The sequence below is a fragment of the Scyliorhinus canicula genome, chromosome 24 (assembly GCF_902713615.1).
Source record: "Scyliorhinus canicula chromosome 24, sScyCan1.1, whole genome shotgun sequence".
In the NCBI taxonomy this organism is placed as follows: Eukaryota; Metazoa; Chordata; class Chondrichthyes; order Carcharhiniformes; family Scyliorhinidae; genus Scyliorhinus; species Scyliorhinus canicula.
The window spans coordinates 311,505-329,690 of NC_052169.1; the positions used below are offsets into that span (position 1 = coordinate 311,505).

General features: G+C 44.3%; 1 protein-coding gene across 7 annotated transcripts in view; it reads left to right on the forward strand.

The window, feature by feature from the left end:
* Window positions 1-427: 427 nt before the first annotated feature.
* The window catches only part of LOC119956823 (tight junction protein ZO-1-like), a 228,696-nt gene continuing 210,937 nt past the window's right edge, over window positions 428-18,186 (forward strand). For 3 of the 7 annotated variants that reach the window (XM_038784276.1, XM_038784279.1, XM_038784277.1), the window contains exons 1-2: window positions 429-941; window positions 11,415-11,571. In XM_038784276.1, coding sequence (XP_038640204.1) covers window positions 602-941; window positions 11,415-11,571 — 497 coding nt within the window. In that variant the 5' untranslated portion in view covers window positions 429-601. Of the gene's footprint in view, window positions 942-11,414; window positions 11,572-16,817; window positions 17,204-18,186 lie in introns of those variants that run through there. The other 4 variants (XM_038784280.1, XM_038784278.1, XM_038784281.1 and 1 more) reach the window with 4 other exon arrangements.

An 18,186-nucleotide genomic window follows, 5' to 3' on the forward strand; every position in this document is an offset into this window, starting at 1 on the left:
AGAGTCAGTGTGTGTAGGACCCGTACCCCAGTGAGAGTCAGTGTGTGTGGGGCCCCAGTGAGAGTCAGTGTGTGTGGGACCCGTACCCTAGTGAGCGTCAGTGTGTGTGGGACCCGTACCCCAGTGAAAGTCAGTGTGTGTGGGACCCGTCCCCCAGTGAGAGTCAGTGCGTGTGGGATCCGTACCCCAGTGAGAGTCAGTGCCTGCGGATTATGTATTACAGATACTTTAGAAGAGAACAGTAAAGAATTGGAGAACAAATTCACCCTTCCCACTTCCTCCCTTTCCAAGACTGAAGAGTGGATTCAGGTCAGCCTGACCAAGGAGCGCAGATTCCTGATGCAATGAGTCAGACTTAATCAGTTAATGGTGGGTGAGAATGATTCAAAATCCTGAACTTGTCATAATCCTCTTACCCATTGAGCCCGGAGTGAGCTCACCGTGTTTGGCTGCTCCAGCCTTTGTTTGTGTCAGAGATCCATCGTAAACAGACCTCACTATATGGCACTCTTGCCAACTGCCAAATAGTATGCATTTTATTTGCTGATCAGCAGAATCCTAAATCCCACAAAGACATTTTATTTCATTTCTCAGTGACTACATGTCCCGTGACACCACACTGCGCTTGCTGAGCAAGCCAGAGAGAAGAATCAAGCAGTCACCGTGGGTACAACAGAGGAACATCAGGTTGCTGAGAAATCACCACGAGAGAATCAGGAGAGAGTTGGATATCAGCAAAATTCTACAGCGCCTGGTGAATTGCAAGGTATTCTCCCTGGCAGAATACCAGGAAATCGTGTCCCAGCAGTGTAGAGGCCAACAGGCAGAAACCTTTGTGGACAAACTTTGTTTGAAAGGTCCCCACGCATTTTCTTCCTTCTGTTCTGCACTGGAGGATGTCTGTCCCAGTCTACTCCCCTGCTTCACGATGGATTGTGAAGGTGAGATACTCTAGGCTCCCCAGAATATAGATCACACAGATACAGTGCTGAATTCACCCAACAGAAAAAAACACAGCTGCCTGGTCTGGGTGGGACTCTAAATTATCCTGCAGATTTATCACTAAAGTGTTCATCAGTTAAATCAGTCATTGTTAACAAGTCAACTTCTAAAAGGTATTTGATATAGTGCCGCACAACAGACTTGTAAAGCTGGCTGATCAGAGAGTATTGGTTCATGGATGTTTTTGGGGCTAAATGAAGACTTTTGGTGGAGTTCCCAAGGGTTGATATTGGGACCTTTGCTCTTCCTGATATAAATTAATGATCTAGACCATGGTGTGCACATTTTGTGGACAATACAAAACTTTGAAGCATTGTGAACTATGAGGAGGACAGTTTAGAACCTCAAAAGAACATAGACAAGTTGATGGAATGAGTGCAACACTGTTACCAGAGACTATACTACACTGATACACCAGACCGTATAACACTGTTACATCAGACCGTAGAACACTGATACACCAAACCATATAACACTGTTACATCAGACGTAGAACACTGAAACACCAGACCATATAACACTGTTACATCAGACGTAGAACACTGAAACACCAGACCATATAACACTGTTACATCAGACCGTAGAACACTGATACACCAGACCATATAACACTGTTACATCAGACGTAGAACACTGAAACACCAGACCATATAACACTGTTACATCAGACCGTACAACACTGATACACCAGACCATATAACACTGTTACATCAGACCGTAGAACACTGATACACCAGACCATATAACACTGTTACATCAGACGTAGAACACTGAAACACCAGACCATATAACACTGTTACATCAGACCGCACAACACTGATACGAGTGGTAAAGCGAAAAGTGCAGAGGATACTGGAAGTCTGCAGAGGGATTTGGATAGGTTAAGTGAATGGGCTCGGGTCTGGCAGATGGAATACAATGTTGACAAATGTGAGGTTATCCATTTTGGTAGGAATAACAGCAAACGGGATTATTATTCAAACGATAAAATATTAAAGCATGCCGCTGTTCAGAGAGACTTGGGTGTGCTAGTGCATGAGTCACAGAAGGTTGGTTTACAAGTGCAACAGGTGATTAAGAAGGCAAATGGAATTTTGTCCTTCATTGCTAGAGGGATGGAGTTTAAGACTAGGGAGGTTATGTTGCAATTGTATAAGGTGTTAGTGCGGCCACACCTGGAGTATTGTGTTCAGTTTTGGTCTCCTTACTTGAGAAAGGACGTACTGGCGCTGGAGGGTGTGCAGAGGAGATTCACTAGGTTAATCCCAGAGCTGAAGGGGTTGGATTATGAGGAGAGGTTGAGTAGACTGGGACTGTACTCTTTGGAATTTAGAAGGATGAGGGGGGATCTTATAGAAACATTTAAAATTATGAAGGGAATAGATAGGATAGATGCGGGCAGGTTGTTTCCACTGGCGGGTGACAGCAGAACTAGGGGGCATAGCCTCAAAATAAGGGGAAGTAGATTTAGGACTGAGTTTAGGAGGAACTTCTTCACACAAAGGGTTGTGAATCTATGGAATTCCTTGCCCAGTGAAGCAGTTGAGGTTCCTTCATTACATGTTTTTAAGGTAAAGATAGATAGTTTTTTGAAGAATAAAGGGATTAAGGGTTATGGTGTTCTGGCCGGAAAGTGGAGCTGAGTCCACAAAAGATCAGCCATGATCTAATTGAATGGCGGAGCAGGCTCGAGGGGCCAGATGGCCTACTCCTGCTCCTAGTTCTTATGTTCTTATGATACACCAGACCGTACAACACTGATACACCAGATCGTACAACACTGATACACCAGACCGTACAACACTGATACACCAGACCGTACAACACTGATACACCAGACCGCACAACACTGATACACCAGACCGCACAACACTGATACACCAGACCATACAACACTGATACACCAGACCGTACAACACTGATACATCAGACCGTACAACACTGATACACCAGACCATACAACACTGATACACCAGACCGCACAACACTGATACACCAGACCGTACAACACTGATACACCAGACCGTACAACACTGATACACCAGACCGTACAACACTGATACAGTATCAGTGTTTTCAGGTTTTCTGCGTACATCGTGTTGCATCTTGAGGTGTTTCAATACAGTCAAAGAAACGTTACAGATATTCCAAAATGGTCATTACAAATTGTGCGACAGTAATTATGTTGTCTATCTGGATCTGGTTGCACTCTGAGGTGCTGCGATACAATTGTGATATGTGTAATATTCACTGTGTACATTCTACGTGAATCTTTTTTAAAATAAATTTAGAGTACCCAATTATTTTTTTCCCAATTAAGGGGCAATTTAGCGTGGCCAATCCACCTACCCTGCACATCTTTGGGTTGTGGGGGTGAAACCCACGCAGACACGGAGAAAATGTGCAAACTCCACACAGGCAGTGACCCGGGACCAGGATCAAACCCGGCACCTCAGCGCCGTGAGGCAGCAATGCTAACCACTGCGCCACCGTGCTGCCCTTCAATGAAATGAAATGAAAATTGCTTATTATCACAAGTAGGCTTCAAATGAAGTTACTGTGAAAAGCCTCTAGTCGCCACATTCCGGCGCCTGTTCAGGGAGGCTGATAAGGGAATTGAACCCGCGCTGCTTGCCTGCCTGGGTCTGCTTTAAAAGCCAGCGATTTAGTCCACTGTGCTAAATCAGCCCCTGTGAGTCATACAGCGGGTGCTCTATACAATTCCCAGCCCCTCAGTTCGCTATGGCCAAAAGGTCTTAGTCAGTGACCTTCCCCCATTGACCCTTTGCGGCGGCTGCCCCAAGCTTTAGTGCATTCCTTAGAGCTTGGTCCTGGGCTTTGGAATGTGTCAGTTTGTAACACTTGGTCAGGACAACACTTTGCATTCGAAGACCAATTTCCGAGTTAATGATCCTCTTGCAACAGCTAATGTTTGTCTCGGTGTGCGTTCCTGGGAAGAACCCGGAGAGCACAGAGCCTTCCCTCACGGAGCAGCTCGGGATGGACCTCGACAAAAAACACCTCATCCTACTCCAGGCCTTCTTTGCAAAAGCACATTCCACAGGAGGTGGACAACAGTCTCTTCCTCACCCCAGTCACCTCGAGGGCAGCGTGCAGATGGGGTGAGATTCCGGGCGGGTAGGAACGATCTGACACAAAGGCCTTTCTCACTATCAGCGAAGCTAGGTTTTGGTGCCTGTTTGAATGTTGTGGTGATGAGGTATGCAGCCAAATCACCTTGATGGTTTGCTCAGGGAACCATCTGGCAAGATCCACCATCTCCTTTTCCCAAAGGACCTCTGGGGCATTATGTGCAACCACTGCCTGATTAACTTGTGGTCAAAGAGTTCTCTACATCCATAATTCTACAAGGGACAGGTGGTCCTGCACAGTCCAGCTAAATGGAGCGTTCTGAGGCCGCATGGCCAGACCCATCCTTCACAACATTGGGGACGGGGTGAATTCAGAATGTCCAATTCACCTAACAGCACGTCTTTCGGGTCTTGTGGGAGGAAACCGGAGCACCCGGAGGAAACCCACGCAGACACGGGGAGAACGTGCAGACTCCGCACAGACAGTGACCCAAGCCGGGAATTGAACCTGGGACCCTGGAGCTGTGAAGCAACAGTGCTAACCACCGTGCCGCATGTCAGAATCCACAAGGACCATAAGATTTAATTGGAAAGGTTTCCGATTCCCACTCGGTGATTGAAACTGCACGAATGATGTTTGTTCGAGCAGTTGGATACAATTGTGGATCTTTCCCCAAACCCTAGTTTGGAGAACACATCCATCATGTGGGTGCACAATATTCTGTCAAAGGCCTCCACATGGTCCAGGCTGAAGGTATTCACACCCCTGTACCACATATAGGTGATCATATCACTGAGTAGCGTGAGGCTATCAGAGACCTTTCTGTTGTGTACAGCACAGGTCTGGTCAGGGTGAATCACCAACTCCAGAGCCGACCTGACCCAATTGGTGATGACCTTGGACAGAATTTTACAGTCCACATTCAATCGTGAAATGGGTCGCCAATTTCTAAATTATTCCCTTTCCCCCTTCCGTTTGTCAATGGAGATGATGACGCCTTTCCTCGTGGATTCTGACGTGCTCCTGGCCAGAAGCGTGTTCTCGTACACATCCAGCAGGTCAGGGCCGATCCAGTCCCTCAGCCAGATAAGATTTAAAGGGAATGTGTGCTGATCACACAGCAAGCTTCTCCTTGCACAAACAGCCCGAGTGGGGATCTCCCCTCTCATGCAGCTGGATAAATGTTTCCCGGAGTGTATACGTTGCATTTTGCATTGTTAAGCTGTACTGCAAAAGAAAACATTGGAGTGAGATATGGAGCAGGCCAGGCCTTTAAGCCCCAGAGGCCATAGTATGTGTTTATCAGTAAATGACCTAATTACATCACATTGAATTAAACGTTAATCTGCTGATGAATTATTCATATCAACACTTTGCAGTTCAATGGTTCATTGTGGAACTGCACCACGTGTTGTACAAGCCCACACAGTCCAGAAGGTGGCAGGCTCCGCGCCTGAAGGGCTCAGCTGGTTCAGATCAGCAGAGACCCAGAAGCTGCAGAAACCTGAGTTACTATGAGCCACAGCCTTCGCCAGGGAACCACTACCAATCAGAACCCATAGTTGTACTGACAGCGTCATGTACCCCAACCACAGGCATGGGATTTTCCTTCAGTTACAGGTTCTACAAGGTTCCGTACATTACCTGAACTCATTCCAATGCTAATTGTAAGAAAATGGAATCATAATCTTCATCAAATTTCAGTTCAGGTTCCTCAGCTCCTGACCGCATTGCAGCCTTGGTTCAAACATGAACAAAACAGCTCAATTCCAGAGGTGAGATGAGAGCGACGTGGCTGTTTAGCACAGGGCTAATTCGCTGGCTTTGAAAGCAGGCCAGAGGCACGGTTCAATTCCCATAACAGCCTCCCCGAACAGGCGCCGGAATGTGGCGACTAGGGGCTTTTCACAGTAACTTCATTTGAAGCCTACTCGTGACAATAAGCGATTTTCATTTCATTTCATTGACATCAAGGCAGCATCAACTGACTGTGACATCAAGGAGCCCTCGCAAAACTGGAGTCAATGGGAATCGGGGAAAAGCTCCACTTGTTGGAGTCACAAAGGAAAAAGATTGCGGTTGTAGGAGGTCAGTCATCTCAGTCCCTGGACATCAGTGCAGGAGATGCGCAGGATCATGGCCGAAACCCAACCATCTTCAGCTGCTTTATCAGTGATCTTCCTTCCATCATAAGATCAAAAGTGGGGATGATCACTGATGACTGCACAATGTTCAGCACCATTCGCGACTCCGCAGACACTGAGGGAGTCCATGTCCAAATGCAGCAAGACCTGGGCAATATCCAGGCTAGGGCTGACATGTGGCAAATTACATTCAATGACTTTACTATCACTTAATTTCCTCTCTGTCAACATCCTGGGGGTTACCGTTGATTCGGAACTGAACTGGACTAGCCATGTAAATACTGTGGCTGCAAGAGGCTAGGAATCCTGCAGTGGGTAACTCACCTCCCGACTCCGCAAAACCTGTCCACAAGTCATGTTTAGTGGAATACTGTTCCTTTGCCTGGATGAGTGCAACTCCAACAACACTGAAGAAACTTTTCACCACCCAGGACAAAGAAGCCCACGTGATTGGCATCCCACCCACAAACATTTACTCACTCCGCTGTGCGTGCACAGTAGCAACAACGTGTACCATCTACAAGAAACACTGCAGCAACTCACCAAGGCTCCTCAGACAGAAACTTCCAAATCCATGGCCACTGCCATCGAGAAGGACAAGGGTAGCAGACACATGGGAACACCACAACCTGGTAGTTCTCCTCCAAGTCTTTGATTCTGTAAAGTCAGTTACAACCCTTGGAACTATATCGCCGTTCCTTCACTGGTGTTGGGTCAAAATCCTGAAACTCCCTTCCTATCACCATGGCTGTACTTACACCACATGAACTGTGCAATTCAAGAAGACAACTCACCACCACCTTCTCAAGGGGAATTAGGGATGGGCATAATTCCATAGGCACTGCTAGAGTAGGCAGGACAATGCACAGGGACAGAAAGCCAGTCCGAAGCTGAAGAACAGGAAGTCCCAGAAACCAGAGAATGGTACAGAGAAAAGTCTCAGAAAGACTATAAAGTCCAAGGAAATTAAAGTAAGGAGCCAAGAGAGAGACTCGCAGTTAAAGAAAGGGCTGCAAATTGCAGGCCTGGGGATGTGGGCTTGCGAGAAGGCAGATATATGAGGTGATGAACAAGTTGGTGACCCCTTAATACTGCCCATGAAGCAGTCGTGTTCTGTTGATGTGGTGGATAGCTGAGAGATGGTGTGGAAGCTTGAATGCATGGGGTGATCCAGGGCAGAGGAATACCGAAAGGAGAGGTTGAAAACCTGGATGGTGAATCCTTGGTGAAGGCATCCAAGAGAAAGCATAGTTTGGGAAAAGATTCCAAAGCATGTTCTTCGAGAGCAGAGATTGGAAACTCTTGTGTGGAAGACAGAGTTCTAGTGAGACCAGTGAGCTCACAGTGTGACAAGCATCTGGAGGGAATTGAGAAATCCATGGAAGTTGGTTTTGGTGACATCTGTCACTTGGTTTCAGAGAAATAATAAATTACAATTACCAGTTAAACAATGCTTAACAATAACATGAAACACTAACTGCTATCTTTTTTTTTCTTTTTTAAAAATAAATTTAGATTATCCAATTCATTTTTCAATTAAGAGGCAATTTAGCGTGGCCAATCCACCTAGCCTGCACATCTTTGGGTTGTGGGGGCGAAACCCACACAAACACGGGGAGAATGTGCAAACTCCACACGGACAGTGACCCAGAGCCGGGATCGAACCTGGGACCTCGGCGCCGTGAGGCTGCAGGGCTAACCCACTGCGCCACCGTGCTGCCCATCTTTATTTCCACTTAAACAAAATCCATCTCAGCTCAAAATCCACTTTTAAATATAGTTAACAGACCCAGGAATACTTGCTATAAAGAGATGTCTTGGATGACCCATTTTGAGAGAGAGAGATCCCCTGAGACTGCTTGAGAGACCTAATAACCTGTCAGAATAATGCACAATCTCTGGCTATATTCTTCAGGAACTGCTTCTCAGCTCACCTTCCAACCAAAGCGGAATTTCTTAAACTGCAGCCTCAACACCCGACTGCTTCAGACCCCGGCTCCTCCCATGCACTACATCATCTTTCTAAAACTAAACACAATGGGCTGGATTCTCCGGAATCCCAGCCGCTTGTTCTTTGCCAGTGTGCCATTCGCTGGCAGCATGATTCTCTACTCCCGCCATTTGTCAATGCGATTTCTATTGAAACCACCCCACGCTGTTAGAAATCCCGCAAGCGGAGGTGTGCTGCTGTTGGAATGGAGAAACCTGGTGGCCAGTGAATTCCGGCCAATGTCTCGAATTGTCTACCCCAAGGGAACTCTTCATCTATAAATGAAACTTCATCAATCCAACTTCGGCAAACAATATCCAGCGCTGGAATAAATTATGACCCATACTTTTATGATGCTTTAATTGCACATATATCCTCAAAAATGCCCAGATCCCTTTCAAACCAGGAATTTTAAAACATGACTGCAGCAGTCACACACTAACCCAGGCTGTAACTCTTACTGCACCAAATACATTGAATACAATATATCTGAAACTCCTACATTCATCGCAGACAGAACAAGGTACCGAGAAGACAGTAAGGGACAAGGACAGGAATCTGAAACAGGTCCTGTAAAGTGAAGTTAAAAGTAAAGAGCAGAGAAAAAGACTCCAAATGAAAGAGACAGCGCTCTGGGAAGCAGACTTGGAGCAGAGTCAGCTTAAGTGTCGCCAAAAGATCTGAGGAGGCAGCTGAAAGTTGGTGACTCCTTCCTGTGGCCTTTGGAGCAGTGTAATTCTGCTGGGCACTGCCAAACATCTGGAAGGTGAAGCTTGAATGCATGTAGTCATCCAGGGGAAAGGAACATCAGAAAGAGAGCTGGAACCTTGTTGAAGATATCTGAGTTAAAGTGTCATTTTGCAGAGAATTCCAAGAGGAGATCTTCAAGCCCTTGTGAGAAAGGCAGTGAGATCGGTTGGCTCGTGGCGTAACAAGCGTTAGGGTGGGCGGGGTGGGGGGCATAGTGTGCAGTTTGATGAGAAATCCGTAAAATCTGCTTTGGTATCTCTCACTGTGGCGGGGGTAATTTTCAGCCTCCTGTCAAGATAATTCAAGGAGAGGCCTGAAACGGGATTTATGCCAGCGCAAAACAGTTCATCACGTTCCCGGGCCCTCCCGGCCGATGTAGTTGGCTGGGAGGGAACCTGATTAGGGCAGCACGGTAGCATAGTGGTTAGCACAGGTGCTTCACAGCTACAGGGTCCCAGGTTCGATTCCCTGCATGGTCACTGTCTGTGCGGAGTCTGCACGTTCTCTCAGTGTCTGCGTGGGTTTCCTCTAGGTGCTCTGGTAACTTCCCACAGTCCAAAGATGTGTGGGTTAGGTGGATTGGCCATGCTAAATTGCCCCTTAGTGTCCAAAAATGTTAAGTGTGGATTGCTGGTTTACGAGGACGGGGTAGATACATGGGCTTGAGTCGGGTGCTCTTTGTAAGAGCCGGTGCAGACTTGATGGGCCAAATGGCCTCCTTCTGCACTGTAAATTCTATGATCTATAATCTATGACCATTCATTTGAATATATTTTAATATTCGAAATCGGCTTAATCTTCCAAAACGTGCTGTTCCAGCTTGGTGCCAGCAGGTGTCACTGCTGGGCTCTAAAAATGGAGACCAGACGTGATGACCAAGACCGGGGGTGCGGGACTAGGAGGCCATTGTATCCCCTGGGTAGTTGGGACATGGCACGGGGCAGTGCTGGGGGGGTGCCTGAAAGGGCAATTGGGAGGGCCCCAATGCCAATGATCTGGGGTTGGGGGGGGCTTTACTTTCACTGTGAGTTTGGGGCACCCCGATCTCTGTGAAGCCGGACTTGCCAACGTGTTTTAGGCCCCCATTGATAGCTCAAAACACGCACCCCTTTTTTAAAAATGGCAAAGTGTGGGAAGATCTGGTCAGGAAACCCGTCTGTTTGTCTGGGGAGAAACACACCGCTTTTCTGATTGAACCTGACACATTTTGGGGAAAATTCAGCCCTTGGTTTTGGAGTGTGGTGTGTCCGACATTGTCTATTGGTTTACATATATAGCATAACTTTTTAAAATTTATTCTAATTAAGGGGGGATCTTCTGCTCCAGCCAGTGTCTCGACTTGCTTGGATGACCTCATGTCGTTCTTACATTTGGAGAAGGTCAAGGACACCATTAGGGGCTCAGTCGAGGTTCTACCTAACATGGCAGCCATTCATTTCCTTTTTTGAAAAAAAAAATTTAGAGTACCCAATTATTTTTTTCCAATTAAGGGGCAGTTTAGCGTGGCCAATCCACTTAACCTGTACATCTTTGGGTTGTGGGGGCGAAACCCATGCAGACACGGGGAGAATGTGCAAACTCCACACGGACAGTGACCCGGGGCCGGGATTGAACTCGGCTCCTCAGCGCCGTGGGGCAGCAGTGATAACCATTGGGCCGCCCACTGTACTGCATACTTACCGTGAATACTAGAAGATAAGATAGATATTGTAAATTGTTACTTTTGCGAATTTGTATGTTTCTGTGAAGGTAGAGTTGGGGTTAAGGTATCGTCTAATTTGACTCATTTACTGGTGTTTGCATTGAAATCTTTCCAACCCTTTTGTTGAGTGTCATATCGTTCAAATTTCCTGTTTCATAAATAGTTTATTTTTTTGATAAAAGTTCACCAGTAAATCTATTCAGTAACTGCCCTCCATGGTTTCTCAAAAGAATAAAAGCTATGGGTCTAAAAAGTCAGTTTCCATTTTGGGATGTGACTTATCCAGTGCTGAGAGCATAATAACATCCAGGCACAAAAGATTAAATTATGACGAAAGACAGCATAAAGTTAGCTTGTATTCCCTTGAGTTTAAGAGGTTGAGGGGTATTTGAAGGGTGGTATTAAAAGGTGTGCAGGTTGGGTGGGGTTACGGGGATAGGGCTGGGTACTGGCCCGAGGTAGGGTGCTCTTTCAGAGAGTCAGTGCAGACTCGATGGGCCAAATGACCTCCTTCTGCCCTGTAGGGATTCTAGGGAAAAGGGGTATAATTGTTCAATGAAATTGATAGAGTAATAGAAACACACTTCAACAGCATCGGCTTATTGGAGCAGTGCGAGTCTCAGAGAGATTATGCTTGTACATTCTACTGGAGTTTTTATTTAATATTAAAGGGTGGAAAGGAAGACTGAGTTTGGGAGCAACAATTTTTAAAACCTTTTCTTTATGTTTTCAGCTGCACATTTTGGTCAGTCCAAGGAGTCTCTGTCCTCTGAAAAGATCATCAGAGAGGAGCAGGAATGCAAACTATCACGCATGAAGGTCAGAGCTGAACCAGGAATGCAATGGCACTCACCTGGGGACAAGATCTCCATCTACTTTAGTAAGCAGCGGTAAGTTCAATGTCAGTTTTGTCCAACCCAACATGATCAACATTTCATTGGGGTGTACCTGGCTCCCCTGGGAGGGTACATGTGAACATATATAATAAACAAATTAAGAGCAGAAGGAGGCCACTCAGCCCCTCAAGCCTGTGCCATTTAATAAGATTGTGACTGATCCATATTCTGACTTACCCATGATAATCTTTCACTCCCTTGCTTATCAAAAATCTATAGAGCTCTGCTTCAATGATATTCAAAGACTCTGCTTCCACTGCCTTTTGAGGAAGAGAATTCCAAAGACTCATGACTCTCTGACATAAATAATTAGTTTTTTGAAGAATAAAGGGATTAAGGGTTATGGTGTTCGGGCCAGAAAGTGGAGCTGAGTCCACAAAAGATCAGCCATGATCTCATTGAATGGTTGAGCAGGCTCGAGGGGCCAGATGGCCTACTCCTGCTCCCAGTTCTTATGTTCTTATTTCTGCTGTAAGTGACCCCTTACTCTAGTTTTAGATTCACTGACAAGAGGAAACATCCTTCTCACATTCACCTGGTCAAGCGCTCTCAAGATCTGATATATTTCAATCAAGTTACCTCTTACTTTTCTAAACTCCAGCAGATACAAGTCCAGCCTGTCCAGACTTTCCTCATAAAACAACCCGCTCATTCCAGTATTAATCCAGTAAATCTTCTCCGAATTGCCTCAAATGCATTTATAGCCTTCCTTCTGTGCTGTATTTCAATGTTCTATGTTAAATAAAGAGACCAACCCTGGACACAGTACTCCAGATGTGGCCTCACTGGTATCCTGCACAAATTAAACATAACCTCCTTACTTTTCTATTCCATTCCCTCCACAATGAATGATAACACTCTATTTGAATTCTGAATTACTCACTGTACCTACATACTAACCTTTTGCAATTCCTGCACTGGGGCACCCAGGTTCCGCTGCAACTCAGAGCTCTGCAATCTCTCCCCATTTAAATAAGCTTATTTTTTATTCTTCCTTCCAAAATGGACAAATGAACATTTTTCCACATTATACTGAATTTGTCAGACCTTTGCTCACTCACTTAACCTCTCTATCTCCCATTGCAGCCTCCTTATGTCCTATTTACAACTTACTTTCCTACCTATCTTTGTGTCTTCAGCAAATTTAGCAACCATACCAATAATCTTTTCCGCCAAGTCATTTAAGTAATTTGTGAAAAGTTGAGGCCCCTGCACTGATCCCTGTGGCACACCACCCGTTACATCCTGCCAACCAGAAAATTACTCATTTATGCATACTCTCAGTTTCCTGTTAGCTAACCAAACATCTATCTATCCAATGCCTACACCCATGAGCTTTTATTTTGAAGTAAATACTAAAATTAATGAATTAATTAAAAATGAATATTCATTGGTACCATGCATAATTTACAAACCATCATGATTGATGGCTTGAGGGTTCTTCTGTGCCTGAACGACACCATCTTACAGTACTGGTCAAATCCCCCAGATCCTGTGCCTGCAACAGGCTTCAAAACCTTTGTTTTTGCAAGTTAATCAAAGTTGGAGGAGTGGTAAACAGTGAGGATGACACCAGTAGACTGCAACAGAACATTCAAGATGTGAGATTTATCTGAATCCTGACTTGGGGCCGAATATCGAGCATCAGACTAGCAGATGGACATTCAGTTACATTTCAGGAAAAGAGGAATATGGCAAAGATGTGAACCGTCACCAGAATTATTCAATCTGTACAGAGAACAAATACACAGAGAATTTAGATATACTTCCAGGGTATAAATTGGAGGCAAGGACATAATAAACTTTTTAAAATTCATTCACGGGAACTGGGCATCATTGGCTAGGCCAACATTTATTGCCCATAATAATTGCCCTTGAGAAGGTGGTGCTGAGCTGCCTTCCTGAACTGCTGCAGTCCCTGCGGTATAGTTACACCCACAGTGCTGTTAGAGAGAGTTCTAGGATTTTGACCCAGTGACAGTGAAGGAATGGTCAATATATTTCCAAGTCAGGGTGGTAAGTCGCTTGGAGGGAACTTGCAGGTTGTGGGGTTCCCAGGTATCTTGCTATCGTTGTCCTTCTAGATACTAGTGGTCGTGGGTTTGGAAGGTGCTGTCTGAGGAGCCTTGGTAAGGTGCTGCAGTAAATCTGGTAAATGGTAAACTCTGCTGCCTCAGTGTGATGAAGTGGAGGGTGTGAATGCTTGTGGTACGCTGATGACACAGTGCTACTTGTAGAATCAGAAAACCCTGACAAAATATTGTAAATCATGTAAAATCGAGAAGCTTAGAATGCGAATAGAGTATGAACAGCAAAAAGACAAACCAAATAGTCATCAGAAGGAATATTATTTGAAGAAACTTGAGTGAATATTGAAGTGCATGGGGGTCACACAAGAAAAAGTTTAAAAATTTATCTACTTAGGACAGGACAAATGAAAACAGAAGGTGGTTGATGTGATGGTAAAATTAGAAGTAATTTTGTGAAGATGAAGGATGTGTTAATGACAAGAAAATTCAAACTTGTAACAAGAAAAAAACCTCACAAGATGCTTCATTCTATTCACTTTCAGTATGTCTCAAAAATCTGGACAATAAACAAAGATCCGTGGAAGAAAACCGGAGCCTTTGAAATATGGATGCTAACACATACGCTAAAAATTCCATATAAAGATCATAAGACCAATGAATAGGTTCTTGAAATTGAAAGAACAAAAAGAACTTGAATCTGACCAGAGCTGAAAAGCTACAGGGATCTCTCCGAGAGGGCAAAGTGGAAGCAGCAGAAAGGGAGGGTCGACCTAGGTGTAGATGGGTAGCGGATGTCACAAACCAATTGCAAACAAATGTAATGGCTGTCCAGATCTCAAAGGGAAGCTTGAATCAGCTGCCACAACAATTTAGCAATTTGTGTCTTATGAGGAGTTATCTGAAGTCACGATAAGTAACTCTCAAACCAATTGTGATGATTTTATGTATTAAACTTAAACATTTATTAGAATACAGGAAAAAGGTTAATACTTAAAGCACAAGAATATCTTTACACAGTTAACAGTACTTTACAAACATTTCCTAAATGATTTTGACTTAAATGAACTGTGAGCTAAACCCCCTTTTGATGGCAACAATTTTCATAGATTTTAAATCTCTATCAAATTCCAGTCACGTTACCATACAATGCCCTGTTGCTTTTGGAGTGCTCTCTGAAAACTGGTGTTCACAAGTCTGGCTTCAACATACACACTGTCTTGTTCGAGATCTCCCAGCCAACAGAGTCTTCAGTTTCCTTAGGTCTGTTTTTTACCCTTTGATCTTACACTCTATTATTACTACAATCCTTTAGAAGTTTCCTTTACTCAGAATTGATCAAGCCCTTTTTCTACTTTGTGGTTACTATATTTTAAAGGTAAACCTACACTTTCACCTAATCTGTTTACAATCTTCTAGTTGTATATGTTGCCTTTGAAATACAACAGCTAACTTTGAACCTCGTCTTTTATTTGCCTTATGTAAACTCCTATTCAACCTCTCCTGGCTCCCTTTCATTATAATTTCAAACCATTTGCCTTCACTCCTTCCTTTATTGATGTTTGACTTTTCCAGTCCACTGTCTCCAATTCAATTAAACCAGTCACACCCATACAAGCTTGCTTCTTTATATATGACAATATGACAATAATATTGCAGAAAAAAAAATATTTTTTTTTCATAAATTTAGAGTACCCAATTATTTTTTTCCAAGTAAGTGGCAATTTAGCGTGGCCAATCCACCTGCCCTGCACATCTTTGGGTTGTGGGGGTGAAATCCACGCAGAGACGGGGAGAATGTGCAAACTCCACACGGACAGTGAACCAGAGCCGGGATCGAACCCTGGTCCTCAGCGCCGTGAGGCAGCAGTGCTAACCACTGTGCCACGTGCTGCCCCGCAGAAAGAAATATTAACACTCTCATTTTCCTCACACGAGCTACAATGGATGTGTGAAAATGGCACATTCATAGATGACCCCGACAAAGCATGATAGCAGATCTCCTGATAGGAACAGTTACAAGCAGCAGTAGTGGCAAAGGACAAAAAGAACAAAGAACAAAGAAAAGTACAGCACAGGAACAGGCCCTTCGGCCCTCTGAGCCTGCGCCGACCATGCTGCCTGTCTAAAGTAAAATCTTATTCATAAACTAAAATCATCTACACAATCTTCTGGCACAGGACATTGATAAGCTAGTTGAATGGGCAGGAAAATAGCACATGGAATTTAATACAGAGAAATGTGAGGTGATGCATTTTCTCAGAAGGGAGAGGGAGAAGCTATGTAGACTAAATGGCACAAGGAGTGTGTCAGGACAGAGGGACCTGGGGATACATGTACCGAGATCTTCAACACTGGAAAGACACATTAGGAGATTGGCTAGCAAAGCATATGGGACCTTGGACCTTATAAATAAAGATGTTGAGCACAGAATCAGGGAATTTATACTGAGCCTTTATAGGTCACAGCTGGAATATCGCATCCAGTTCCCGTCACTTTAGGAACGATATGAAGGTGCAGCGGAGATTTCACAGAATGGTTCCGGGGATGATAGATTTTAGCTATAACGTAGATTGGAGAATCTGGGGCTGTTCTCTTTGGAGCAAAGGAGATTCAGGGAAGAATTGATCAATTGTACAGATCACAGGTTTAGATCAGGTGCACAAAGAAAAGCCAGTTCCAGCCTGCTCAAGGATTAGAAAAGACAGATTTGAGATTTTCGAGATGAGCTGCAGGAGGGTGTGAGGAATAACAGTTTGAATACAGTGAGTGATAATGACCTGGAACTTGTTGCCTGTGAGGCTGATGGAAATGGAGAAGATCAATGATTTCAAAAGGAAACTGGATGGGCTCGTGATGGAAATAAACTTACAGGATTGTGGAAATAAAGGTGGGAAATGAAACTGACAGGACTGCTGTACAAAGAACTGGCATAGACTTGATGGACTGAATGGCCTGAATGACCCTGCATAATGGCTGGTGAAATATTATCCGAATGTCAAGCCAGGAAGCGCAGTAATGATGGATGAGAATTGTGGAGTGTTTCATTAAACGCCAGTGTAGTGACTGAGACACCTGCTTTTCCATTTCATTAACTTCATTGTGTTCCAGGCTCTGATTTTTTAATTTTTTGATTCATGAAGTTCCTAAACCCACATTTTGATTTCTTGTCTCAATCAAGGGCAATCACCCCTAGGCCCAGAACATGTTGCAAAGCCTTTCTGGGTTAATAAACTGAAGAGATGGTTGGTGTTGAATGCTACAGGCAGGATTAACTCTGTTCTGAGACTGACTGATCACTGCCGACAGCTTGGACCAGCTTGCTGGTGGCCATTGCTTCTCTCGTCTTCACAATTCCTCAGTGAATTTCTATCTGTGTCAATTTTCCATTGAGAAAAGCTTTTGCAAAGAATTGAAGCAGCTTGTGGAGTGGCAGCTGCCCAGAGCTGAGGGGCCCATTTTGTCTGCTTGTTTTGGTGCAGTATTGTTTCGAACATCGAAGAAATGAAGTATCAGAAATATCTGAGTGTTCTGCAGATTTCACTGGGAGTGACTCCATCAAACAGGAACTCAGTGCTACCTCACAAAAGGATGTTGTGGTGAGTGTGCCCCAGATTCTCAGTGTTCACTGTGTAATACAGCAGTATCTATCCTGACAGTATCAATGTTGTAGACAGTCAAGCTTCAAAACATATTGTACTGACATTAAATTTGACAGTTCTATTAAATCTGAGGGAAAATACAGGATTTAACCCAGAGATATTAATCCTCTGTTTCCGTTGTGGTTGATCCCAGTATCTAAAGCAACAGTAAACTCCAATAGGTATATTTATTGATTTAAAATGTTTATTTTCTGTCCTTTTATTTTAATGCTGAAACAAATATTTCTGTAAAACTGGCTCCTCATTTTCCATGCTCCCTGAATTATTTAATGTAAATCATTTCCTGCTGTAGTTCCTGATCAAATATTTAAACGGATTTTTGGTGCAGATTTAACACTTACAATCTTTTCAAGAAGTGCACCATTTTTCACCAACTAAAATTTAATGCAGTTATTTTTCACCAATGCCAATAATAGTAACACCATTTTGCCTCTCCATTTTATATCAGAACAATTTTTAGGAACAACAGAAGACTTCCCTTTTCCGTATTCATAACATGCCTGCAATTAATTAAATATTAACAATCCTCTATTATTCATTTGCAGTTCACCCAGTGCTTCTCCCAAGAACCGTTCCTTCGTGAGAGTCAGTACATTTAGGAACTGTCCCCAGTGAGAGTCAGCATCTTCAGGAACTGTCCCCCAGTGAGAGTCAGCACCTTCAGGAACTGTCCCCCAGTGAGAGTCAGCATCTTCAGGAACTGTCCCCCAGTGAGAGTCAGCATCTTCAGGAACTGTCCCCCAGTGAGAGTCAGCACCTTCACGAACTGTCACCCAGTAAGAATCAGCACCTTCAGGAACTGTGTCCCAGTGAAAGTCAGCACCTTCAGGAACTGTGTCCCAGTGAGAGTCAGCACCTTCAGGAACTGTGTCCCAGTGACAGTCAGCACCTTCAGGAACTGTGCCCCAGTGAGAGTCAGC